Below are 27,618 nucleotides of genomic sequence, written 5' to 3' on the forward strand. Positions count from 1 at the left end.
ACTATAGTTTATATAAACAAGCTGCTGTGTAGCCATGGGGCAGCCATTCAAGCACAGGATACACAGTAGATAACAGATTAGTACTACTATAGTTTATATAAACAAGCTGCTGTGTAGCCATGGGGTCAGTCATTCAAGCACAGGATACACAGTAGATAACAGATAAGTACTACTATAGTTTATATAAACAAGCTGCTGTGTAGCCATGGGGGCAGCCATTCAAGCACAGGATACACAGTAGATAACAGATAAGTACTACTATAGTTTATATAAACAAGCTGCTGTGTAGCCATGGGGCAGCCATTCAAGCACAGGATACACAGTAGATAACAGATAAGTACTACTATAGTTTATATAAACAAGCTGCTGTGTAGCCATGGGGCAGCCATTCAAGCACAGGATACACAGTAGATAACAGATTAGTACTACTATAGTTTATATAAACAAGCTGCTGTGTAGCCATGGGGTCAGTCATTCAAGCACAGGATACACAGTAGATAACAGATAAGTACTACTATAGTTTATATAAACAAGCTGCTGTGTAGCCATGGGGGCAGCCATTCAAGCACAGGATACACAGTAGATAACAGATAAGTACTACTATAGTTTATATAAACAAGCTGCTGTGTAGCCATGGGGCAGCCATTCAAGCACAGGATACACAGTAGATAACAGATAAGTACTACTATAGTTTATATAAACTGCTACATTTAGTGTTGCCACCTGACCGGTAAAAATGTTAGTTGATCCCAATATTATTAATAAGGAAAAAGATAAATATTTAGGAAGGCCGGTATTTTTTTCCAGAAAAGGTGGCAACCCTAACTTCATTGTTTTAAGAGTCAGAACCTGCAGTGCAGAGAATATAAAGAGTCAGATACTGCTTTCAACAATGACAAAGCTGCCGAGACCTTTAAAGGGGCGATTCACGTTTAACTCGGCTATTAGTATGCTGTAGAACGGCTACATTTACATTCCAATCGGTGCATGGTTGCTAGGGTAAGTTGGACCCTGGCAACAAGATTCCTGAAACGGCAAACTGCATAAAAAGTTAAAATCTACAAATAATAAAAAATGAAAACCAACTGCAAACTGTCTCAGAAAATCACTCTCTACATTTGTAATAAAAGTTAATAAAAAGGTGAACAGCCCCTTTAAATGAATTCATACTGTAAATTCACTTATAATGATTTAATTGTACAAAACCTGTTTATGGCTGTTACTCCCCTTTACTAATATCTACATTGGAAAACCTCGTGGTGCTACAACGCTCTGTAACTTTATTATTACAGAACTACGGGTACCCGTATGTCCCAGCGATAGGGACCTATTAGGCGCTCAAGGTTACAGGCGCTGTTTTGGGAAGTTATTAATAAAGTTGTTGAATAAAAAAAAAACACCCTGTCATCCCACAGTGGGTGTGTCCCAGAGAACGACGTGGGCGGAGTTAGAGGTTCTGAGCGGACCGCGCCTCCATTCATGCCGTACTGAGAGCGCTCCCGGAGCCTGCCCTCCCTATCACACCGGAGAACATGCTGCGGGCGTGCAGAAAGGCCCAGGCGGCGGTGCTCGCCAAGGTGAGTGTGTGGCCTGACAAGTACAGGGTATTCGGGGAGGAGATATGAGGCTTCGTGGTGGAACCGGCGAGGATTGATTCTGACAGGATATCTGTCTGCCCCCGGTTAACAGCCGTGCTATTATTCAGGCAGACGGAGGCCCCGGCTTCCAGCTCTAAGAGCCGTCATCGGCGCCTTGGACTTCTTTCCGTTCCAGCCAATCACAGATAACCGCTTTAATAAGCAGCAAGTTGATCGGCCAATCGGATTCCAATGTCCTTGGCACTTTAGCCAATTGGCAATTGGTTAGAAATGTGACGTTGTGCGGGCGGGGCTAGTGACATGTGTTCGTCCTATAACATGGTTAGTTGTTTTGACGGGCGTTCCGTTAAGCCAATGAGCGTTGCATATTGTGTCAGGTAGTGTTTAGACATGTATAGTGGTGAGGGTTTGGCATGGAGCTAGGTCATTGGGGCACTGAAGGCCTGAAAGTTTCCTTTAGGCTCAGTGGGTAATGGTTCCCGTCTCTGAGAGTGGCCCCTGACTGCCTGCTCCCCACTTGTCTTTCACACGGAAATGTGACCTTGCTGCATGTGTCCCTTCCATCTCCAGGGCCTAGTCCTTATTTATATTGTTTATATAGTGAATAAAGTACCCCCTCTTATAAATGATAAGGATATTATAAGTTACCAAGGAGTTTCATGACCATATAAAAGGCCGAAGTTGACTTCTAATATCCTCATATTTTCCAACAAAGGGGAATTTTATTTATTATAATACGCAAGTTTTAGTGAGTCATGTGACAGAAATGACATCACTACTCACCATTTATAACTGATGACATCACTAGTCACCGTTTATAAGGATATCATTTACAAGATATTCATGGCTTTTGTGTATTATGGACTGATAAACACAAGAGCCATGAATAATTATATTCTTATAAACTGCTCTTAGCGATGTCATCAGTTATAAACAGGGTCAGTGATGTCATTTTTGTCACATGACTCACTTTAACTTGTCTATTAGAATAAATGCAGTACCCCTTGAGGATGAGGATATCGGAACTAACCTCGGAGTTCCGTGACTTGTATATCATACCTCCCAACTGTCCCGTTTTTCGCAGGACAGTCCTGATTTTGACAGCTCAACCAGCAGTCCCGGATTGTTACTTAAATGTCCAGACTTTCTCTTTGCTTTCCTGTACTGAACAGCCAGAAATAGATACGTTTCTAAAAAAAAGAAACTCCAGCTTCCAAAAGGGGAACTCCAGCTTCCAAATCAAAATTTGATAAAAAGGCCCACATAACCCAGAAACCCCTAATATGCCCATCTCAGTTACCTGTTTCTTCAAAAAGTATGAATAAATGCCATTTTTATGCTGGAATTCTGCTGTTTCACAGTTCTCTTTCTGCATCATTTGAAATCCTGGCAGCGAAGAATTCCAATACAAATTTCAGCAACACTCCAGTATAGTGAAAAATAATTTATTTGTGCAAGTGAAGCAACGTTTCGGGCGTAACCAGCTATTTATCAAGCTTATCAAGTCCCTCCTTCCCTGGCAGGGAAGGAGGGACTAAACGCTGATGTTACAAATTGTAACAACTGCTCCACAGCTTACAGACAGCATGCAAGAACTACATAACCCACAATGCATTGCACCTTTTCTTTATTGAAATCACGTGTGCAGGGGTTTGTGGGGTTTGGAGGATGCAGGCTGAGGACAGATGGCTGTTGGTACAAAGCAACAGTAGTCAGCCAGCTCAGCAAAGTAGTCAGACAGATCAGCAGGAGAGCAGGAAACCATTAAAAATCATGAAAAGTCTCCCCTTTAATTGGCTTTTTTGGCGGAGAATACGTGGCAGGTGCACTTAGATACATTTGTAACGATTTAAGATACAATTGTAACAATTTAAGATAAGCAGGTCCCCTGGGGAAACTGTGACTTGCAGCTTAAAGGGCAATTCACCTTCATTAGCAAAACTTTAATAACACAGAAATGTGTTCAAACTTTCATAACCTGCCAAATTTTGTAAAATGAACATGGTAATTAGGGGGTGTGACAACTCGAAAGGTAGACGGCACTTCTGAAAATGGGGTTTATTGGAGTTCCTGCTGGAAAGACCTAACGCGTTTCGGGAGTTATCCCTTAATCATAGGTTAGCAGTTCACTGGCAACAGCTGGGTTATTTATACAAGAGGTAGTGAACTGCTAACCTATGATTAAGGGATAACTCCCGAAACGCGTTAGGTCTTTCCAGCAGGAACTCCAATAAACCCCATTTTCAGAAGTGCCGTCTACCTTTCGAGTTTTGTTGTGTGTACAGTGGGGACACTGTCTGACTGAGCACCTGGCCGGAGGGGAGAGCGGTGAGCAGTTTGCGGTCCTTTTTTTGCTCTTTCGTCTACAATTAGGGAGTGTGGTCACAAAAATGGGCGTGGACAATATTTTTGTCCCTCTCTCTCTTTTCAAAATGTTGGCCTTCGGCCTCGTGGTTTTATATGGTCATGGAATTCAACTTATAATATCCTTATATTTTACTATAAGGGGTCCTTTATTCACTATATAATAACCCAAGTTGTCTGGGCCACAATTCCCAGGTTTACTCTTTTTCTGGGAGAAAATCTCATCCTCCCTGCTTTTATCTTTCATCTCTATAAATTGCATTACATGTCATAAATAGCAGCTTGGCAGTGACAGCCCTTGCAGCAGCAGCAGAAGCCAAAGGATCATACTGAGGGAGTTAAATACTGTTGAGAACAACACACACACACAGATTCTTATAGCTGAACACTAAAAATGAATCTAGAAATGTGGAATTATATACACTTGCTGCACCAAAGCAAGAGGTTCATCAGCCCTAAAACAGTGATGATCCAAGTCTTCCAACTTATCCACAGCAGCTCCCCATCTTCTCATCCTGTGGCCCTGCATTAACCCTCGATATTCGACTCTAAGTAAATGTGCCCCTAAGTGTTTAACATGAAAAGCGTAAGGCTGTGGACACCATACTCCCTTTACTTTCAACTGACTGCCTGGTGGAAGTGTGCCTTCATTGAGTGACTGCTCTAAAGAAATTCTTGGTTTGCCCACAATGGGATCAGCCCAATATCGCCCTCCTCAAGGTGGTCATATCGGGGAGATATCCGTGCTTTGTGAAGAACATTTAAGAACACACACAACCGCACTTACGTTATTATATACGACATTGTTTTTCACTAGTTGAATGATGGAGCTGGGGGGCTGTTCTGGTTTATACCCTGACCTTGTTTCCACAAACTTAACCTTCCTTGTGCCGTATATATGGGGCACCCTCCTGATGTGTTTGACATTATGTATAAAGTAAATAGCTGCCCGCCCTCTCCCACTTATCTCATGTGCAACATTCCATATTCCCTGCCTGTAGTATAACTAATGATTAACAGACTGCACATATGAGTTTATTGATTAGCACAGGAAACATTTGCTCCAGGTCTAGTAACTCACGGCAACCAATAATTACGACTGCTTTCATTATTCTGACTGCTGTGGACCGGTACAGACTGCCGAGCGGTTGCTATGGGTTACCGGCACAAGATCAGCCTGTATTTCTACATAACCCACTAAAGGAAAATATTTTCATACCTGATACACGTACATAAGGACAGACTGCTCACAACATGAGACTATTAAAAAAACTGTAACTGTTCCTGTTGGAAGAGATATTTTGTGGCCGCTGTATTTTCCATTTGTTGCCCATGGATTGGCAAGTTGTTAGTGGAACATATTCCTGCCAGACATCTTGCTTCTGTGCCTGTGATTTTGTGGTTTGTCTCAGCCAGTCTGGGGTGGTGCCTTTAACCTCCACGGAACCAGTGAGTCACTAGAAAGCAGTGAATTTATTTAACTTGCCGGACCCTTGTCCTACGTGCAGTAATGATCTCCTGTAGTAGTTACTGGGAAATGGAACATCCTGGAATATTCCATTTCCATGAGAGTGTTAGCAGAGTGGCTATACATTCACTCTAATGTGAGGGATTTCCACCTTGTCTAGGCTTGGACTGCTTATTCTGGAAGATGCCACAGGGGCTTCTTTAAGACCAGGGATCCATTATACGTAAACCCGTTAGCTCGACCGCTCCAAATTACAAAAAAAAGCCGTCTCCCATAGACTCCATTTTATCCAAATTAGTAAAAATTATTTCCTTTTTCTCTGTAATAATAAAACAGTAGCTTTGATCCCAACTAAGATATAATTAATCCTTATTGGAAGCAAAACCAGCCTATTGGGTTTATTTAATGTTTATATGATTTTCTAGTAGAATTAAGGTATGAAGATCCAAATATGGAATGATCTGTTATACAGAAAACCCCAGAGCATTTTGGATAACAGGTCCTATACCTGTACTTTCTATTAAGCCTATGTGCCTATGTGTCTCAGTGTATTTTGAATTTCAGGCTGGGCATAATATAGTGACTAAAGTACCCCCTATTGTAAAATATAAGGATATTATAAGTCACGAGGAGTTCCATGACCATATAAAAGCATGAGGCCGAAGTACAAGGGGTACTTTATGTATTATAATACACAAGTTTTAGTGAGTCATGTGACAGAAATGACATCACTACTCACCGTTTATAACTGATGACATCAGTACTCACCGTTTATAAGGATATAATAACAGGATATTCATGGCTTTTGTGTATTATATAGTGAATAAAGTACCCCCTCTTGTAAAATATGAGGATATTGTAAGTCTATATAACTTCTAATATCCTCATATTTTGCAACAGGGGGTACTTTATTATAATACAAGTTTTAGTGAGTCATGTGACAAAAATGACATCACTACTCATCGTTTATAGCTGATGACATCACTAGTCACCGTTTATAAGGATATCATTTACAAGATATTCATGACTTTTGTGTATTATATAGTGAATAAAGTACCCCCTCTTGTAAAATATAAGGATATTATAAGTTACAGAGGAGTTTCATGACCATATAAAAAAAATACAAGTCATGAAACTCCGAGATAACTTCTAATATCCTCATATTTTACAACTGGGGGTACTTTATTTCTTATAATAAATACACAGGGTACTTAATTTATTATAATACACACATTTCAGTGAGTCGTGTGACAGAAATGACATCAGAACTCACCGTTTATAACTGATGACATTACTAGTCACTGTTTATAAGAATATAATTTACACAATATTCATGGCTTTTGTGTGTTACAATAATATATTTCCCTTCTTTGTTCCCTATTAGGAATGCTTGTGTGGCAGAATATCCCTCCGTCCCTTACGTGCCTCCAGAAGCTACTCTACCACTGGATCATCTGGGTATGTGTGTGGCGGTTTCTTGCAACTCGTGTTTTGTCCTTGATGGAGGAAATGTAACTATTATTATACCCAACTATTTTGAGGGGAATGTAAAATGATACACAGTTCCACTTTAAATCTAATGATATAGAGCTGCCAATGTTCAGTGCCCAATTCTGTGTCTGTTTTACTTTCTTTTATTTTTTTCTGGCCCCAATTAATATAAGCAACGTATAGACCTGTATGAAGGCTTTAAGGCCTGGAATAGTTACTGATGGTCTTCCCCATAGTTAGGTAAAGCTTGCAAATACAAAATGTGGGACGAGTTAGAGCTGTTGAACTAAACAGCTTTCCAGCTGCCAATTTCTGCTCCCTCGCAAAAGGACAAATGGGGCTTGTAGTTTTGCATCAGCTCTCAAAAAAAGTGTACTTTACCCATAATTCAACTTTATATCCTACAATTCTGGTGTAATTGCAGGTACTTGTTATTTAAAGGGGTTGTTCACCTATGAAATAACTTTTAGTATGGCGTAGAGAGTGATATTCTGAGACAATTTGCAATTGGTTTTAGCTTTTTATTATTTGTGGCTTTTGACTTATTTAGCTTTTTATTCAGCAGCTCTCCAGTTTGCAATTTCACCAATCTGGGGTCCAAATTGCCCTAGCAACCATGCATTGATTTGAATAAGAGACCGGAATATGAATAGGAGAGGGACTGAATGGAAAGATGAGTTATAAAAAGCAATAACAATACATTTGTAGCCTTACAGAGCATTTGTTTATTGAGATGGGGTCAGTGACCCCCATTTGAAAGCTGGAAAGAGTCAGGAGAAGAACGCAAAAAACGATATAAAAAAATGCAGACCAACTGAAAAGTTGTTTAGAATTGGCCATTCTATAACATACTAAAAGTTAACTTAAAGGTGAACCACCCCTTTAAAGGGGAGGTAAAGTCTAAAATAGAATAAGGCTAGAAATGCTGTATTTTGTATACTAAACATGAACATGAACTTACTGCACCAGAAGCCTAATAAAACAAGTGATTTGTGCTTTCAAAGTTGGCCACAGGGGGTCACCATCTTGTAACTTTGTTCAACATCTTTGCAAGACCAAGACTGTGCACATGCTCAGTGTGGGCTGGGCTGCTTAGGGATCGTCATAAATTATCAAATAATATCTGCCAGAAGCCGATACAACAAGACTGATTAATAATCAGAATATACAGACTGCACTGGGTCCTGTGTTGTCATGTAATCTAATGTGGATTTTATAGTTTTTGTATTGTTTAATACAAACTTTTTCCAACTCTGCAGAACCAGTGGCTGCAGCAAAATAATCCTCCAAATAGAATCCCAGTTTATCTGTTTAAATCTGGCTCCATGATCTTTGCACCTGCAGCTGGAGTTGGAAACGGTAAAGGAGATGTAAAGGCAAAAATAAAATCCAATACAAATCTCTACACAGTCGCCGACTGCTCTACAGGGAAACAAACAAAGCTGCTTGAGTTCTGCATGGCTGGGAAGTAAGGCGGGGGCTCCCCCTGCTGTTCATAAGTATGATTGTTTCCCTGCAGAGCAGTTAGAGACCGTCTGACAATTCCTATCCACAGCAGTAAATGAAGGGAGAATTTCACTGCATACAGTCAAGTTTGTTATAAAAACTGTACACATTTTTTAATTAAAGTATATTGGAGATCGGTTTCTTTTTCATTAAAGAAAGTAAAAATGGGATTTTATCTTTTAGCCTTTACATGCCCGTTAATGCGAGCTACAACTTGGATGTGATAGAGGGGTATAGAGTATAGTATAGATGAACTTGTATTACCCCTTAGTACCTTTCACTACTTCTGTAAGTACAGGTGTGGGATCCGTTATCTGGAAAGCTCCGAATTATGGAAAGGCCGTCTCCCATAGACTCCATTATAATCAAATAATCCAAATTTCTAAAAATTATTTCCTTTCTCTCTGTAATAATAAAACAGAAGCTTGTACTTGATCCCAACTAAGATATAATTAATCCTTATTGGAAGCAAAACCAGCCTATTGGGTTTATTTAATGTTTATACAATTTATAGTAGACTTAAGGTATGAAGATCCAAATTACAGAAAGATCCATTATCCAGAATACCCCAGGTCCCGAGCATTCTGGATAACAGGTCCCATACCTGTACATTGTTCCTTATTTGTAAGGTTTTGGTTTCAGATTATTTAGCTTTCTCTATAGTCCTTTAGTGCATGTGTATTACTGCAGAGTGAATGGTGTACAAACATTACACATGAACAGGACTCAATGCCTCTTTGCAATGACTCTTGTATTTTTCTAGGCACGAGCCTGTGCTGGCTACGATATGAATGCTGTGGCTACTGGTAAAGACATTCATTAATCTGATGGTTTCATTGACTTTTGATTCTTTTTTCTTTCAGTTCCTCTGCTGCAAAGATCATTGGTGCCGGCATTTTATTCACAGGCGGAGGCATTGGGGGCACTGTTCTGTACGCTAACTGGGACCCTCGATTTCGAGAGAATGTTGAGAAGACTGTCCCTTACTCCGACAAGCTGTTTGAGTTGGCTCTCGGGCCTCCTGCTCCAGCCAGTCTGCCTCTGCCAAAGAAACCAGTAAGACACTTTCCTGCCTGTTCTATAAATACTAGGGATGCACCGAATCCACTATTTTGGATTCGGCCGAACCCCCCGAATCCTTCTCCAAAGATTCAGCTGAATACCGAACCGAATCCGAATTTGCATATGTAAATTAGGGATGGGAAAGGGAAACCATTTTTTACTTCCTTGTTTTGTGACAAAAAGTCACGCAATTTCCCTCCCCGCCCCTAATTTTGCATATGCAAATTTGGATTTGGTTCGGCCGGGCAGAAGGATTATGCCGAATCCAAATCCTGCTGAAAAAGGCAGAATCCTGGCTGAATCCCGAACCGAATCTTGGATTCGTTGAATCCCTAATAAATACGGCTGATTCGTTTTCCATTTGCCAATTCCAGTCAACTGTACTACAGTAGCCATTCCAAATTCTTTTGTACAAATGAAATTTCTGATATTCTTCTCCAGCTGAAATCAGGTCCGCTTCAGATTTCCTCTGTGTCTGAAGTGATGAAGGAATCCAAGCTGCCCAAGAAAGAGAAGGGCGAGGCTCCTCTAACACCACCTCCTCCCCCACTTACTGAAAGTTTGGATTTGGAAGGTAACTGTGTATACTTTTGTGGTTTAGCAAGGGGAAAGCCTATACATCTGACATTGGGTAAACCTTGACATACCGTATATACTCGTGTATAAGCCGACCCGTGTATAAGCCGAGGTACCTAATTTACCTAAGAAAACTGGAAAAATTTATTGACTCGTGTATAAGCCTAGGGGCCCCATGTCAGATTTCAAAATGTGAATGTGTAAATGTGTAATCATGTTTTATGGCATAGAAATCTATCTAAAACGATTTAAAAGAGTCAGAACTATTAGCTGGACAATTGCCACTTGTTTTCCCTGTGACCTCCCACCTTTTTGGACATTCCTCTTATTTAATGTAAGTGACTATATTTGTTTTTATATTTATTACAATAAGCTGCATCAGAGGCAACCTTATAGAATGGAAAATTGTACATCACATACGCTGGTGTATTGAGTGCATAATAACACGGCTGTTATTGAGTATGTGTATTGAGTGCATAAGATACGAGGCTCCTTCCGCGGCCCCAACACACCTGCGACGCCGGAAGGGAAGGACGCGCCGCCCGGAGCTCCTGGACCTGCTCCGGGCGGCGATCGTGACAGTTGGTACGGTACCTTTTTTCTGCTTTTGCTGATGCGCTATGGGAGAGGGAGGTGTGTTGGGGCCGCGGAAGGAGCCTCGTATCTGCGGCCGGTGAGGGATTGGCTACGGTATGTGCAGGGATTTAGCTGACCCGCGTATAAGCCGAGGTCGAGTTTTTCAGCACATTTTGGGTGCTGAAAAACTCGGCTTATACGCGAGTATATACGGTATGTTAAAATTCTCCCTCAATAACATGTATTTTCTTTTTGTTCAGCGTCATCTCATGTAGCGCAAATCATTTCGGCAACTGGAGAAGCTTTGTCCGTTCCAGCTTCAGTCGTTCATGAGGAAGAGTCTCCCAAGATCCCAGAGCCAGTTGAGGCAGCAGTCACTTCAGGTAGTATCATTGGAACTCTAGTGCATAGCAGGGATTCAGGTTTCTAGTCTGATGACATTTTTATTTCTAAATTACACTCTTTACACTGCAAATAATTCACTCTACAATATAAAATTTCATTCCTGAACCAACAAGTGTATTTTTTAAGTTGTAATATTGGGGTGTAGTAGTGATGTGCAGGTTGTGTTTTTCCTGACCCTAACCCGCCCTCCCTCAGTCCGCGCCCGACTTCTGGGTTCCTTTTATAGCCACGCCTCTACAATGATGTCACTAAAGGGGCGGGCGAGCAGGCGCAGCCTCTATAAAAGAAGAAGTCGGAAGCTGGCACTGCAACGTGTCGGGCAGGGAGAGCAGGAGAAAAGCTCAACTCGACCCGCCCGCCACCTGCGAAGAGGAGTGTGAGGTCGGGCCAAAGCCTCCCGACCCGTGGGTATCGGGCCACCCCGCACATCACTAGTGTGTAGGTGCATCTCAGGTCATTTTGCCTGGTCATGTGCTTTCAGAAAGAGCCAGCACTTTAGGATGGAACTGCTTTATGGTAGGCTGTTGTTTCTCCAACTCAATGTAACTGAATGTGTCTCAATGGGACCTGGATTTTACTATTGAGTGCAGATCTACCAGGCAGCTGTTATCTTGTTTTAGGGAGCTGCTATCTGGTTACCTTCCTATTGTTCTGTTGTTAGGCTGCTGGGGGGGGGTGATATCACTCCAACTTGCAGTACAGGAGTAAAGAGTGACTTTAGTTTATCAGAACACAAGTCACATGACTGGGGGCAGCTGGGAAACTGACAATATGTCTAGCCCCATGTCAGATTTCAAAATTAAATATAAAAAAAAATCTGTAACTGAAACGGATTTCAGTGCAGAATTCTGCTGGAGCAGCACTATAAACTGATGTGTTTTGAAAAAAAAACCCATTTTTTCCCATGACAGTATCCCTTTAAAGTTGTCCATTTTAAATGCGATGTTTCTATCTTTTCAAAGAGGAGCACTGCAAGGAGTGTGACCATGACACTACGCATAAGTTGAAAGAACGTCCTGCTGAAGAGGTAGCTGCTCGCCTTGTTCAGCAAGATAAAGAAGAACAGGAAAAAATCAAATGTACGTAGCTGTACTGCTCTGGTATAAGAAGGAGTGGCCCCTTAGAGAGGCACTTGCAGTTAACATGAGCTCGTTAAAGGACCAGTAACATAAAAAAAAGTTTGTACATGAGAAAAAAACCCCACCAAGACACATTTAACTTTATTTAGAAATAACTTACAGATACACTGCTTGCGCTCCTCTTCAGAAAGCGATTGGGCAATCCATTGTGCAGTGCTCGATTTCTCCTCCCTGCCTTCTATAGGAGATGGCCAGGGAGGAGAAATCAAGTGCCGCACAATGGATTTCCAATTTCTTAATAAAGACTTTGCGAACTTAAAGTTAAATGTGTGTTGGTGTTTTTTTTCCCTTATGTACAAAAAATTTTGTTGTAATTTTAAACATAGCTTGGTGGCAATGTATTATGAATACAGTTTTTGTTAAAACTAAATGAATGCAGAATAATGAGATTGAATCCATATTAATTTTATCATGTATCCCCCCTCCTTGGCTTTTCTGAATAACCAGTGGAGACCAGGGAATACCACTGCCCTTCACATTTAAACTCCCTGTAATTAACGTCTCTTTATATCGGACTCCCCCCCCCCCCTCGTTGGTATATCCTCATCTTCAGATTCAACATTCGAATATATATTTGTGGCAAGCTATTTATTATTAAGTAGCCAATAGTTAGTATAACATGCAGTTTCTCTAAGTTATCAGCTCCATTAGGGCCAGGGGAATAATTCATGTGCTGTTCTATTGTAGCTTTAGTTGCATCATTAGAGGAGGCGCTCAGCAACACTGCGCGGGTTACAGTGCAAGCAATCAGCACCCAGGAGGCAGCAGTGCAGGCTGTTAATTTCCATGCACAGAAGCTCAAAGAAGCCATGGATGAGAACCAGGTAAATATCTCCACACACCTAAATTCCAACACCCAGATACTGGGTTCTTTCACCTGATATGGCCATGCCCTCTAATACATGAGTTTTGGACCAAGGTGGTAGCATATCTGACCAACGAAATCCTGCTCCCCGGAATACTAACGCCAGAGGTATGCTTACTGGGACTGCTCCCCCTGATCAAAACGAGATGCCTTCTGTGAACCCTCCCCTTTATGCTAAACAAATAGCTAGCCATTACGTTGATGAGCACTCGGCCTCCCACAGTAAAACAGTAGGTGAAACTGGTCAATAACAATCTCCCGATGATAAAGCTGACATACTTAGCTAGACAATGTCCGGAAAAGTTTGGGAAAATATAGGACCCCTGGCTAAAGGCCTGCCCAGAAGCAGAGCCGGTGACCCAATAAATGCAAATGAATGAGACAAGCTGTATAATATGTCTGTATCTCCTCCAGTGAGCGATGTGCAGTTTCAGTGTGTTTTGAGTCCTATGAGACCAACTGTGATCTGTTTTGCCCTCATGGTTCTATTATACTGTGATTATTACACTCCCAATGTATAATTGTGTACCCTAACTCAATAAGCTGTGGTCCTTCGAGACCAATTATACATTACCTCAACAATGCCTTTCTTGTTTGTTCTTGAGTGTTTCTTTTAAAACCCAAAATAAAAACCTTTAAAAAAAAATAAAAAAAATCTACACACACAGAGATGCGCGTGCACACACAAACACACACACACAGAGACACACACACACAGAGACACACACACACACAGAGACACACACACACAGAGACACACACACACAGAGACACACACACACAGAGACACACACACACAGAGACACACACACACAGAGACACACACACACAGAGACACACACACACACAGAGACACACACACACACAGAGACACACACACACACAGAGACACACACACACACAGAGACACACACACACACACAGAGACACACACACACACAGAGACACACACACAGAGACACACACACACAGAGACACACACACACACAGAGACACACACACACAGAGACACACACACACAGAGAGACACACACACAGAGACACACACACACAGAGACACACACACACAGAGACACACACACACAGAGACACACACACACAGAGACACACACACACAGAGACACACACACACAGAGACACACACACACAGAGACACACACACACAGAGACACACACACACAGAGACACACACACACACACAGAGACACACACACACACAGAGACACACACACACACACAGAGACACACACACAGAGACACACACACACACAGAGACACACACACACACACAGAGAGACACACACACACACAGAGACACACACACACACACAGAGACACACACACACAGAGAGACACACACACACACAGAGAGACACACACAGACACACAGAGACACACACAGAGAGACACACACAGACACACAGAGACACACACAGACACACACACAGAGACACACACACACAGAGACACACACACACAGAGACACACACACACAGAGACACACACACACAGAGACACACACACACAGAGACACACACACACAGAGACACAGACACACACACACACAGAGACACAGACACACACAGAGACACAGACACACACACACACAGAGACACACACACACACACAGAGACACACACACACACACAGAGACACACACACACAGAGACACACACACACAGACACACACACACAGACACACACACACAGAGACACACACACACACAGAGACACACACACACACACAGAGACACACACACACACAGAGACACACACACACACACAGAGACACACACACACACAGAGACACACACACACACAGAGACACACACACACACAGAGACACACACACACACAGAGACACACACACACACAGAGACACACACACACAGAGACACACACACACAGAGACACACACACACAGAGAGACACACACACAGAGAGACACACACACACACACAGAGACACACACACACACACAGAGACACACACACACACACAGAGACACACACACACACACACAGAGACACACACACACACACACAGAGACACACACACACACACAGAGACACACACACACACACAGAGACACACACACACACACAGACACACACACACACAGAGACACACACACACACAGAGACACAGACACACACACACACACAGACACAGACACACACACACAGAGACACAGACACACACACACAGAGACACAGACACACACACACAGAGACACAGACACACACACAGAGACACAGACACACACAGACACACACACACAGAGACACACACACACACAGACACACACACACACAGAGACACAGACACACACACACAGAGACACAGACACACACACACAGAGACACAGACACACACACACAGACACACAGACACACACACATTGCTGAATTGTGAAAATGCTATTGCCATGACTGGGTGCTGAAACCAGTTAGGGCTGGGTGCATTCATATCCATTCATTATTATATCCATTCATTATTATTATTATTATATCATTATTAATTTGCTACAGATTTCTGCTGACAAAAAGTCCTTGCAGTGGCACGATTTAGAAGATGCCCTGAAGCTACGAAGCAAGTCTGTTGATGAAGCAGCGGATTCTCTGCTGAAGGCAAAGTTAGTACCTATGTTCTTTCTCTCTGAGTCTTATTCCACAATTACTGTTGGCAGCAAAAGGTTTTTGTGTGTGGGTTTTAGCTCATACAAGACTGACTGCACAAAAGCTGAAAAGTGCCTGAAATCCAGCCTCCTATTAATGTGAATGGGAAAGACGAGTTTCATCTCACATGATGCTCACTGGATCAGGTTTGCATCAGTACTGGAGCTAAAAAGCTCGGTGAAATAAGAACATAATAATAGGAATCTCTTATAGTGTAGTAGTTCAGCACTTCCACATGATCACGCTCTCTAGGTTACACTGTGCCTATTCTCATCACAAATTCTTAAATAAACACCACGTGCTGATGGTGGTTGGCTACTCACAAGCCTTTTAGAATATATTCGGCATATAGCAGAAAACCAAGCACTTGCTTCCAAAATAGACTTCTTGCTTATAACAGACGTGGAGCACAGTCATAGTGTAAAACCTTTATTCCTTTATTACACATAGAAAACCTTTATGCAGTCACAGTTTTGTTGTTAAAATTAGGCATATCGTGTCTCCCCCCCCCCCTTTTTTTTTTTCCCGCTGTTCGTCCGTATTATTGAAGGACCCTGGTGTCAGTAGTTTGACTCCGACCCACCTTGTTACCACATCCACGTGTGGGTTCCTGGGTGCTTGGGTGATACCAAACCTTCACCTGACTCGTTTTGATGTTGCCCGACTTCCTCAGAGGCTCATTCTATAATGCGCACCTTCCTCTCTTTTTACGAGTCTTGGTAATTTGTGATGAGAATAGGCACACTGTAATCTAGAGTGCGCTATCATGTGGAGGTGTTGAACTACAAACTCAAAGGGGGGAATTCACAAAAGTGTCGGGAACGAAAAAATGACCTTTAAATGTCGTAGAAAGTGTCGTAGTAACAACAAGCAGGTGTGTTTTTGTCGGTGCCACTTTTCCCAACATTTTTATGAATTGCTTGTAAACTCGTTTGTTTTGACGACAATTTTTCCAACACATTAGGCTCTCCAAAATGAAAATGTCGGTCAAATTGTCTTTTGAAAATGCTCGGTATCGAAAAGATATACAACATTTTAGAAAATTGGCGGACTTATGAGACATTCAGAGGCGGTAACATCTGCCTTTGTGAATTTGCCGTTCGTACGACATTTTACAGATTTTCGACCGCCACTTCTGGGTTACTTATTTTACCGACACTTTCGTGAATTTCCCCAAAAAGTTGCTACCGTATATACTCGAGTATAAGCCGAGTTTTTCAGCATTCAAAATGTGCTGAAAAAGTCTACCCCGGCTTATACTCGAGTCAGCGGGCAGTAGCTGAGATTGCAGTCACTTTTAATTATTCCCATACCAACAGTTCGCTTGGGGAGAGACTGCAATATCACACAGCGCCCTCTGTTGGTTATATGAAAGATTAACAGTGACTGCAATATCACACAGTGCCCTCTGTTGGTTATATGAAAGAATAACAGTGACTGCAATATCACACAGCACCCTCTGTTGGTTATATGAAAGAATAACAGTGACTGCAATATCACACAGCGCCCTCTGTTGGTTATATGAAAGAATAACAGTGACTGCAATATCACACAGCTCCATCTGTTGGTTATATGAAGTATTAACAGTGATGGCAATATCACACAGCGCCCTCTGTTGGTTATACGAAAGATTAACAGTGATGACAATATCAAAGAGCGCCCTCTGCACATGGTAGTGGGACAGTGGGACAATGCACACAGTAATCCGTTTGGCAATTCTCTGACACCATCAACTTTGCAAAGAAGTCCGGTTTATCCCTGGGGGGGGTCGCTTTGGCGGAATGTGCGCTGCTGGGAGACAGGGCTGTAGTTGTGTCTAGGCTTATACTCGAGTCAATAAGTTTTCCCATTTTTCGTAGGTAAAATTAGGTACCTCGGCTTATACTCGAGTATATACGGTACTCAATAACCGTTTCCTATTGCTATGTTGCTTTTTAGCGCTGACCCTTAAAGATTTGACTTTTGGGTGGAGGAGAGCGTGTTTTTTTCGGGTCCGATTAAAAGGGGAACTCCAGAGACTTTAGACGATTTGTATTCAGTATACATCTGTACTGGAGCTGACGGGTATTTCCTATTCTAGTCGGTAGGAGATGTCTTGGACAGAAAGTGGATTCCTTTTATATCGGAGACTAAAATGACTGCTCTTCTGTGGATGTAACTGACCCAATGTAAATATTTCTTGTGCTCCTAGGGAGGAGATTGAGCGAATGCAGAGTATCATTGGTGATTCTAAGAAGAGCCTCATTAGTGGAGCCAAGCCTCACATCATTTCAGCAGAGGAGAACTTGCACCGCATGATTGTCGATCTGGACAATGTTGTTAAAAAGGTAAATAGATCTTTTATCATTTTTCTTTCTTAATGTACAGTTATAAATCAATGATTTTGCTGCCACTGGTAAGTGTATATGCTGGGAATTAGGGCTGCTGTGCTCTATCTCTAATTTGTTGGGCACCAGTATCCACCTCCCTGCCCCAGTATTTGTACAGCTTATGTGATGGTGGATATATTGAAGCAGAAACAGACCCAGTCAGTGCTCTTAAAGGGGTTGTTCACCTTCCAAACACTTTTTTCAGTTCAGTAGTTTTCCAGAAATAAAGACTTTTTTCAATCACTTTCCATTATTTATTTTTTACTGTTTTTCCAAAATCTAAGTTTAAAGTTGAATGTTCGTGTCTCTGGTGTTTGAGTCTGGCAGTTCAGTAATTCAGGTGCAGACTCAGAACTGCAACTTTTAGTTGATGCATTTCTCAACTATTGTAGCAGTTCTAACTAGGGATGCACTGAATCCACTATTTTGGATTCAGCCGAATTCTTTGCAAAAGATTCAGGTGAATAACTACCCAAATCCTAACTTGCATGTGCAAATTGAGGAGGGAAGGGAAAACATTTTTGACTTCCTTGTTTTTTGACAAAAAGTCACGTGATTTCTCTTCCCCTCCCTAATTTGGATATGCAAATTCGGATTCGGTTCGGCCAGGCAGAAGGATTCGGCCAAATCCTGCTGAAAAACACTGAATCGCAAACCGAATTCTGGATTCAGTGCTTCCCTAATTCCAACAGCTGCCTTTAATGAAACTCAGGAATTCTCAGGCCCGGATTTTTGGAAAGGCCACCTAGGCCCGGGCCTAGGGCGGCAGGATTTTAGGGGGGCGGCATGCTGCCCAACCACACCCACATTGGTTCAAAAACACTGGAGATGCGCTGGAGATACAATATTTTTTTTTAAATTTCCCGTGCGCCAATCCCCATTGCTCATGTCCCCCTTGAGGGGACAGGGGTGATGAACGGTAGTGGGCCTAGGGGCACCCACTATGTAAATCCGGCCCTGGGAATTCTGCTCAGCGGGGACAAAGATAAGAAATGGATCAAATAAATGAATCAATTCAGAACAGTTTACAGGGTCGACGACCCCCCTCCCAGAGCTGCTTTACAAGGTGAAAAATGAATTTACACTTCAATATTAGAAAAACAGTAGAAAATAAAAAGTAATTGGAAAAAGTTGTTATTTCTGGTGATCTATCTGAAAACAACTAGTTGTTTGAAGGGGAACAACCCCTTTTACTGTCAAAAACACACAAAAAAAACCTGACTAACACCAGCTGACTTTGGCCTTTAGCAGCTGGAATGTTACTGGCCAGTGTTAAATGTACAACTTTGGTTTATAGGTGCAAGCCGCTCAGTCTGAGGCAAAGATCGTGGCCCAGTACCATGAGCTGGTGTCACTGGCACGGGAGGAGTTTCAGCGAGAGTTGGACAGTGTCACTCCTGAAGTTCAGCCTGGCTGGAAGGGATTAAGTAAGTCTTTATCACCTCGTGTATTATAGGCTGCTTCACTGCATAGAGGCCCATCTGAGTTTAGTGTAAATTTTAGGGTCAGGGCAAACGCTCTGATTCAGGGAGATTAGTTGCCCGGCGACAAATCTCCTCTTCTTCGGGGCGACTAATTTCTCCAAACTGCCTCCTGCCGGCTAGAGTCTAAATCGCCAGCAGAATGGCACTCGGAGAGCTTCGTTTTCCAAAGTCTCCACATAAAGAAACTTCGAGCGACTTCAGAAAACAAAGCTCTCAGAGTGCCATTCCACTGAGCGTGTGCCCTGACCCTTAGGGTTATATTGTGCCCATTGACACAGGTCCTGTAAGTCTGTAAATCTTATGCTAATGAAGTGGGCATGTGTGATAAATGCAACACAAACTGGCACAATCTGCCCATTAGTGACATAGCCAGCATCTACCATAGGCACTTCTTTTATGGGAAGAAATAGACGACTCCAACTAGAATTGCTTTGCAGAAGAAAGCAATTTGTCCGTTCTCAGACGCGTGTTAATACGTTAACAAAATAAACTCTCGTCTGAAGATGGTACATTTACACTAATTGTAGGTCACACAAGAACAGTTTGGAAATATTATCCGAGGAACCTGAGGTCTGTGTGTAGGAATAAGATGTCATTTTGTGCAGCAGCATTACAGACTAGTTGCTCTAACAGGCACTCACAGCTATCCCCGTCAATTTAACATGGGAAAGATTTATTCCTCCAACTTTGCATCTGCACATTTCGATCCACAGGGGTTATAATGAAAATAAATAAATAAATAAAAAAATAAAATATATATATATATATATATATATATATATATATATATATATATATATATATATATATATATATATATATATATATATATATATATATATATATATATATATATATATATATATATTCTTTACATTGTGTCTTATGCTATGAATGGCTGGGGGTGGGGGAGTAACTAGTTACAGGTGACATCAGGTAAGTGACAAGATGGCAAGTTGGTTGGTGCTGACGCCTTTGGCTTTTGCTTTCTGTGCATATGTGGAGGTGTCGGGCAGCTGAATATGAATAAATGAATATAATGATTGATAACTCTCTCCTGTGCACCTTCCCAACATGGCCACATCTGCCTAAGGAAGCTTTGCAATAATATCATGGCTTTTTTTCTGCAGCAAAACACATGTAAGAAATATTTCGTCAGGCTGTTCCTTTACTAATTTGCTTTTCTTAATGTTTAGCTTGTCGGTTTCTTCTAGACGATGTCGCTTTTTCTTTGCTGGTTATGCCTCCGGCTTTTACTATACTGGACTCCGAACTCTGCACTCATCTCTAGAGTCACTTCAGATTAACTCCTCATGTTAATATTCTATTAGTTTAGGACATTGCTATAGACACCCTACCATGACCTCCGTAGGCCGTAACCTTACCCTGTACAGGTCTTGTTTTATAAACCAATATATATTCCTTTACTGCCCATAAGTGCGAGGCTTCCTAACATCTAGATAATCGTAACTAGCCAGTTCTTCAACCTCCTAAAATAAAATGCTGGAGGTGAATTGGATTGGTCACTTGAATGGTACAACATCCTTTTCCGGTTAATAAGCTGTATAACCCATATTCCAAGTAGGATTCATGCTCTTCTGAAAGGGGCTGCCTTCAGATTTATCCTTCGATATTATGAGATGGAAACTTGCCTGTCTTTAATGTCACAAAAATAGCCCTTATTTACAGCACTTGAATATAAATGAATACATTGTGCCACCACAATGAAACTCTGTCATGTTAAATACTAAAGTCCATGCCTCTGGCTCACACATATATTAGGATCTAAATGATGTTGGTTTGATTCTTTTTCAGGACTTCTAGTTCCCATTTAACACAGACAATCTTTGTGTCCTTGGTGGAATGTCTGGTAGACTCATGGCCTGCGCTTCATGGCTGCAGTCACTGCTGTGTGGCACATGCCAGAATATTGGTGCAGAGACATTAGACATTAGTGCAGACATTTGTTTGTTAGAAATCCCGGAAACCTGTAGGCTAAAGGCACAAGGGTTGTTTTCTCCGCTGGCATATATACACCAGAAAAGCTGAATTGCTGCTTTCTGCACCTTGTATATGTAAAGGAGAAGGAAAGCTACTGAGGCAGTTTATTGCTAATAGATTAGCTACAATAGTGCAAGCTATAAGACTATTTATACTGTAGAATGCTTTACCATACCTGAGTAAAAAGCTCTAGAAGCTCTCTCTGTTTGTTTAGGATAGCAGCTGCAGTATTACCTTGTTATGACATCACTTCCTACCTGAGTCTCTCCCTGCTCACTTATAGCTCTGGGCTCAGATTACAGCAGGGAGAGGAACAAACTGAGCATGCTCAAGCCCAAGCCCTGGAGGTTAAAGCTGAAAACAGGAAGTCTGATACAGAAGCCCATGAGTACACAATAGAAGGAAAGAAATGCCGTTTCTTTTGACAGAGGACTCAGAGCATTATTACTATGAGGGTTTACTGATTTATACAGACCTTTCTGATAATGCTTACTTAATTTCAGGCTTTCCTTCTCCTTGACAGATTTGGCATCTCATGCATTGGGCCAAATCCAATTGGTTGGCCTCAGAGCCTCTGAGAAAGTCACATGGTATAATTGACATAGACAAATACAAGAGTCCTCTGCACTCAACCCATTCTCAATATATTAAGGACATTGAAATGCCTTACCTTTCAAACAAAACAGGGATTGTTTGTCCATATATTGCAATATATTTAAGCTGAACAACTACATCAAAGTCATCCTCGTTACGGCCAGTTCTACATTCAACTTATATCTGATTCATTAAGAATTCAATTGCTTCATTATACATTTTACAAAGGGACTAAGTTTTACCTGAAACTTACTTGTTGCTTTCAAAGTAAAACTCCCAAACTTGGCTGCCCTTTTATTAGACACCAGTGGGATCACCTGACTATAGCTGGGAGGGGTGGGAGCTACAACATGGAGCTGGTCACTGCTCCTGTATAACTATAACAAACAAGGGAAAGTTGGGCTCACCACTAATTTTTAAAAACATTAAGCGGGGGTGCAATGAGGCTGTGACCACAAAATCACATATACAAATACAAGAGTCCTCTGCACTCAATTAATTATCAATATATTAAGGACATTGAAACAGGTTGTGCCTTAAGCTACTAAAAATGCCTTACCCTTTAAACAAAACAGGGATTGTTTGTCCATATATTGCAATATATTTAAGCTGGCCAACTACGTCTAAGTCATCGCCGGTACATGGTATAATTGAGCAATAAAGGCAAAACACACCTGGATTTGAGTAATGTGTGTACACATGGACAGGGTGGCCCAAATGAATTTAAACTCAACCTGCTGGAAATTGTGCTTAGCACCCGGACGCCTGCTTGCTGCACATCTGTGATTTATCCTCATGTTCTGTATTGACTTTCACAGTCTTGTTTTGGCTTCAGAGAGACCCTACAATCTGTAGCCTTAACCCTTTGGTGACTACACCCTATAGTTGTGTCCGTTTTAACCCCATGTTGTGTGTTGGATGCTGCCTGCATTGTATTGCTGCATGTACAGTGTCTCATCCGTTGGCCCGGACTTGCATTAACCTTTCCAACCCTTCCTTTTTCTGTTTCAGAAATATCCGATTTAGGTGAGTTTTGTTTCTCTTTGACAACAAACGTTAATTCACCAGTAGGAGGCGCTTGATTGATCACACTCCCTAAACCTCTGTGTGTTTGTCTAAACCCATGCATGACATATGTGTATACTGGGTGACTGGGCACCTACATTTCATCATTAGTCTCATGATGATCTACTATCTCTGCATAGCTGGAGTTCTGTCCATGAAATGGGCAGTGAAAGTCTGTGCATTGAAAGATTTGAACCTGCAGTCAATGTAGTACAAGGTAGAAGCTTTTTAGAGGAATATATAAGGTGTTGGTATGATATACAGGCCACAGTTTAGGGCTCTGTAACCCGAGGCACTGACTCACTGTAGGGATTGGTGCATACATTTTTATAATGTTATACTGTTCAATCAAATCAACAACTAGTGACCCATAAAAGCATATGGGAATCATTTTTGGAAGCACTAAAATGCCATTGCCAAAAGTCACTTCATGTATTTGCCAGTATGCTGCAGGCTCTACACCAGGGTCCTAATTGAGTCTGTTCTGTGCAGCGGGGAAACTGAGCACAGACGACCTGAATTCCCTGATAGCCCACGCCCACCGGCGCATCGACCAATTGCACAGGCAGCTGGCGGAGTACAGAGTGAAAGAGCAGGGGCATATCGAGGCCGCTTTAGAGAAGCAGAAACTGGAGGATGAAAAGGCGCTGGAGACTGCGGTTTCCAAGGCACTGGAGCACCACCGAGTTGAAATTCACCTGGAGCAGGAAAAAAAGGTCAAATGTGGAAGTCTCTCTGTAAGTCGTTTAGAAACTATATGACGGGAGATGTGATTAACCTTGTGAGTGTTGCAGGTGGAGGAAGTCCGAGAGGTGATGGAGGCAGAGATGAGAACCCAGCTGCGCAGACAGGCGGCCGCTCACAACGATCACCTAAGGGATGTCCTGAATGTCCAGGAGCAGGAACTGAAGGCAGAATTCCAGCAGGTGAGCAGCTGCACGGTATTTAACCACAACAGCCCATTGGCTACAGAGCCGTCCCATTATTATATCTATTGCTTTAGTTAAGGAATTGTCTTTCTGTCACAGATGTGTGATTGGGGCGAGGCTTCTATAGGCTCTGTAGCTTATTTATTTGGGTTTATTATCAAGAACAAGGTACAGCAAAACTTATTAAAATTAGAGATAAAGGAAATTCACTTACTAATGACCCCAACAAAATTGTAGATATCTTTTTTAAGAATTACTACGAAATGTCAAGAAACATAAGATTCCTTGCTCTGTTGTATTGATGCGGAAAAAGCATTTGATAATATAATTTGGGAACATCTTTTTGCTTATCTAACGAAGTTTGTTATAATAGGTCTGTTTTATCACTACATTCATTATCTTTATTCTAATCCTAAATCTCAAATAGTTTTTTGGGGGGACGATGTCTAGTCTTTTTAACATTTTCAAAGTAGCTAGACAAGGTTGCCCCTTATCACCTCTTTTGTTCAATATTGCATTCGAACCTTTAATTTGCTTTATCCTTTCATCAAAATATATTAAGGGAATTACTCGCAATTAGAAACAACTTTAGGTATTCACATTTGCTTATGATTTGTTGATTTTAAAAGATGATAATTATTCTTTAAAGATTGTCTTTGATTTGTTTAAGAATTTCCAATCATTCCCTGGTTACAGATGTAGAACAAACCGAGATAATGAATTGATATGGTTCATTGTCTAATTCTTTAATGAAACACTTGAAACGTAAGAATCCAAAAATACAACTTAAATACTTGGGTCTAACTATCCCTTTAGATTTTAATAATTTATACTAAATATTACACCAGCTTGTCAAAAAAACATTTTTAATGTGCATAAAATGGGCTCATGCTCCTTTAAATTTTATTTTCTTTAAATCTTTGATTTTCTCAAAGTTGATATATCCGTTGATCAACCTACCTATACTTATTAGACACTCTGATATTAAGAAGCTTGATTCTGCCCTATTCAATTTTATTTGGATTGGCAAAAAACGAATCCTCTTTTTAGGGACTCGATTTTTGTCTGAAAACTTCTATTTTCTCATTGTGGCTTTAGTAACTCGCATATCCCGTTTATGCCAATTAAACATTTGCTGAAAACCTCTGACCACCTAAAATCCTCTTCCATTTTATTTTTCCACTACGGAAAAAAAAGTTGTATTAATGAAAGATATATTTGATCCTATTGATTTGACTTTGATCTCATGGTCTGAATTCCAAAAAAAATAAATTAAGCGTCCTGAAACCAAAATTATTATCTAGCATGTCAATGTGGTCTTCCTTGGATGTGTCTAATCATTGGCTTGTTGAAGTTATGCTAGAATTTAAAATAAAACCCTTTTAATATAAAAATGGATGCTCTTTCTGGAAAGTTTTGGGACACTTCTTGGTCAGAGAATCATCCATTATTGGGAGTGTCTTCAAAACGGTCAACCTATTTACAGCATACGGTCTCTTGTTGGTGAATAAATCAATATAATAAAATGGTTCTCTCTGAGTTGGAGGGTTCAACATTTTAAATGTGTTCGTCTCAGCTATGGAAAACTTTACGCCAAAGATACATCTTCTAGATCTTACTCTTAGGGGTTTCACAAATTTTTTGGAATTTATTAAAATCCGAGGATGAAAAAGTTCGAATCTGAAAATCCGGCATCTCAGACCTGCCGAGGTTGCATATAAGTCAATGGGAGAAGCCCCAATGATCTTTTGATCTGCGCTGGGTCTCATGCAACGTTTTTAGAGTTTTCAGATGAAAATTAAAAAAAAACAAAAACTTGCCAACATCGTATGAAAACTCAGAAAATATCATGAAAATCAGATAAAAAATGTGAAAATCTGCTTTTTTCCTCGCAAATTTTTTTTTCGGGAAAATGTAATAATAAATAAGCATAAAACCCGAGTGGATTAAACAAGATGTAAACATATTCCATTATTTTTGGTCTTGTCCTAAAATAAATCTTTTTTTTTTTTTTTGGAGAGACGTTATCAAATTTTAGGCTACAATTAAACATAAAACGATCCCCTAGCTTTGCTTTGTTGCATCTCGGTAATAATATGTCTTACTCAAGCTCTTTATTAGATATTACCCCTCAAAGAATAAAACATTTGCTGAATTTATTTATGGCTGCCTCTAGTAAATTGGTTAAAGAAGGATTCTCCTTCGATAACAGATATAATTTCGTATCTGAATCAACTCCGCTGGCAGGAAGCGATCAAAACAGGATTTTTTGATACTCACCGTTAAATCTGTTTCTCTGTAGTCGATAAGGGGGACACAGGGACAGATGGGGTTAAGCTCCACCCTCTAGGAGGCAGGACACTTAGAATAAAAAAGAAAGGGGCGTGCCAAGACCATGGCTTAACCCAACCTAGTAATAAACCATTCAGTTAGTACCAAAGCGACTGCTAAAGATAAACAAGAAACTGCAGAACTGGTAAACAGGAAAACATTTCACTTGTGGACCAATAGATCCAACTCGCTGAAGGGCGGGAAGCCCTGTGTCCCCCTTATCGACTACAGAGAAACAGATTTAACGGTGAGTATCAAAAAATCCTGTTTTCTCTGTCGTCTCAAGGGGGACACAGGGACAGATGGGGACTTAACAAAGCAGCCCCAACAAAAGAAGCAGGGAGGGAGCGAGACAATGACACATTATTGCACCACAGAGTGCAACACCTTACGACCAAAGGAGGCTTCGGCCGAAGAAAACGTGTCGAGACAATAGAATTTTGTAAATGTGTGGACAGAAGACCAGGTAGCCGCTCTGCAGATCTGGTCCAAAGAGGCCGAGTTGCGCCATGCCCAGGAAGCTCCCACTGATCTTGTAGAGTGGGCTCGAACACCTTCTGGGGGCGACTTACCTTTGGCTAAATAGGCCTTCGCGATGGTTTCCCGGAGCCATCGGGCAATAGAAGACTTGGACGCAGCCAAGCCCCTCCGAGTCCCTGTGGGCAGAACGAACAGGGACTGTGAACGGCGGAAGGACTTGGATCTGTCCAGATACCACCGGAGCGCTCTGACTACATCCAAACCATGAAGTCTTCGTTCCTTGTCATTCTTGGGATCCGGACACAGGGACGGTACCACAATCTCCTGGTTGATGTGAAAGGACGTCACCACCTTGGGTAGGAATGACGGAACCGTGCGGAGTACGGCCTTGTCTCTGTGGAAAACAAGGAAGGGCGGATCACAGGATAGTGCGCAGAGCTCCGAAACTCGTCTCGCAGAAGAGATCGCCACAAGAAAAACCACCTTCCGAGTGAGCCAGTCATCGGAAACTGATGCTAGAGGCTCAAAGGGAGGATCTAAGAGAGCATCCAGAACAATATTGAGATCCCAACTCGGAGTCGGAGGGCGGAAAGGAGGGGCGACATGAGCCACTCCTTGGAGAAAAGTACGGACTGAG

The 27,618-nt window shown here is 41.6% G+C and overlaps 1 protein-coding gene across 2 annotated transcripts in view; it reads left to right on the plus strand.

The window, feature by feature from the left end:
- The first annotated feature begins 1,411 nt into the window (after positions 1-1,411).
- immt.L (inner membrane protein, mitochondrial L homeolog) overlaps positions 1,412-27,618 on the plus strand; it is a 33,435-nt gene continuing 7,228 nt past the window's right edge. Inside the window, exons 1-13 of one of the 2 annotated variants that reach the window (XM_018227814.2) lie at positions 1,412-1,577; positions 6,815-6,888; positions 9,291-9,483; positions 9,931-10,063; positions 10,902-11,024; positions 12,009-12,125; positions 12,873-13,009; positions 15,582-15,685; positions 17,920-18,055; positions 19,395-19,524; positions 23,188-23,202; positions 23,734-23,957; positions 24,036-24,167. In XM_018227814.2, coding sequence (XP_018083303.1) covers positions 1,533-1,577; positions 6,815-6,888; positions 9,291-9,483; positions 9,931-10,063; positions 10,902-11,024; positions 12,009-12,125; positions 12,873-13,009; positions 15,582-15,685; positions 17,920-18,055; positions 19,395-19,524; positions 23,188-23,202; positions 23,734-23,957; positions 24,036-24,167 — 1,563 coding nt within the window. In that variant the 5' untranslated portion in view covers positions 1,412-1,532. The remainder of the gene's footprint in view (positions 1,578-6,814; positions 6,889-9,290; positions 9,484-9,930; positions 10,064-10,901; positions 11,025-12,008; positions 12,126-12,872; positions 13,010-15,581; positions 15,686-17,919; positions 18,056-19,394; positions 19,525-23,187; positions 23,203-23,733; positions 23,958-24,035; positions 24,168-27,618) is intronic. The other variant, XM_018227823.2, reaches the window with a different exon arrangement.

This window comes from Xenopus laevis, chromosome 1L (genome assembly GCF_017654675.1).
Source record: "Xenopus laevis strain J_2021 chromosome 1L, Xenopus_laevis_v10.1, whole genome shotgun sequence".
In the NCBI taxonomy this organism is placed as follows: domain Eukaryota; kingdom Metazoa; phylum Chordata; class Amphibia; order Anura; family Pipidae; genus Xenopus; species Xenopus laevis.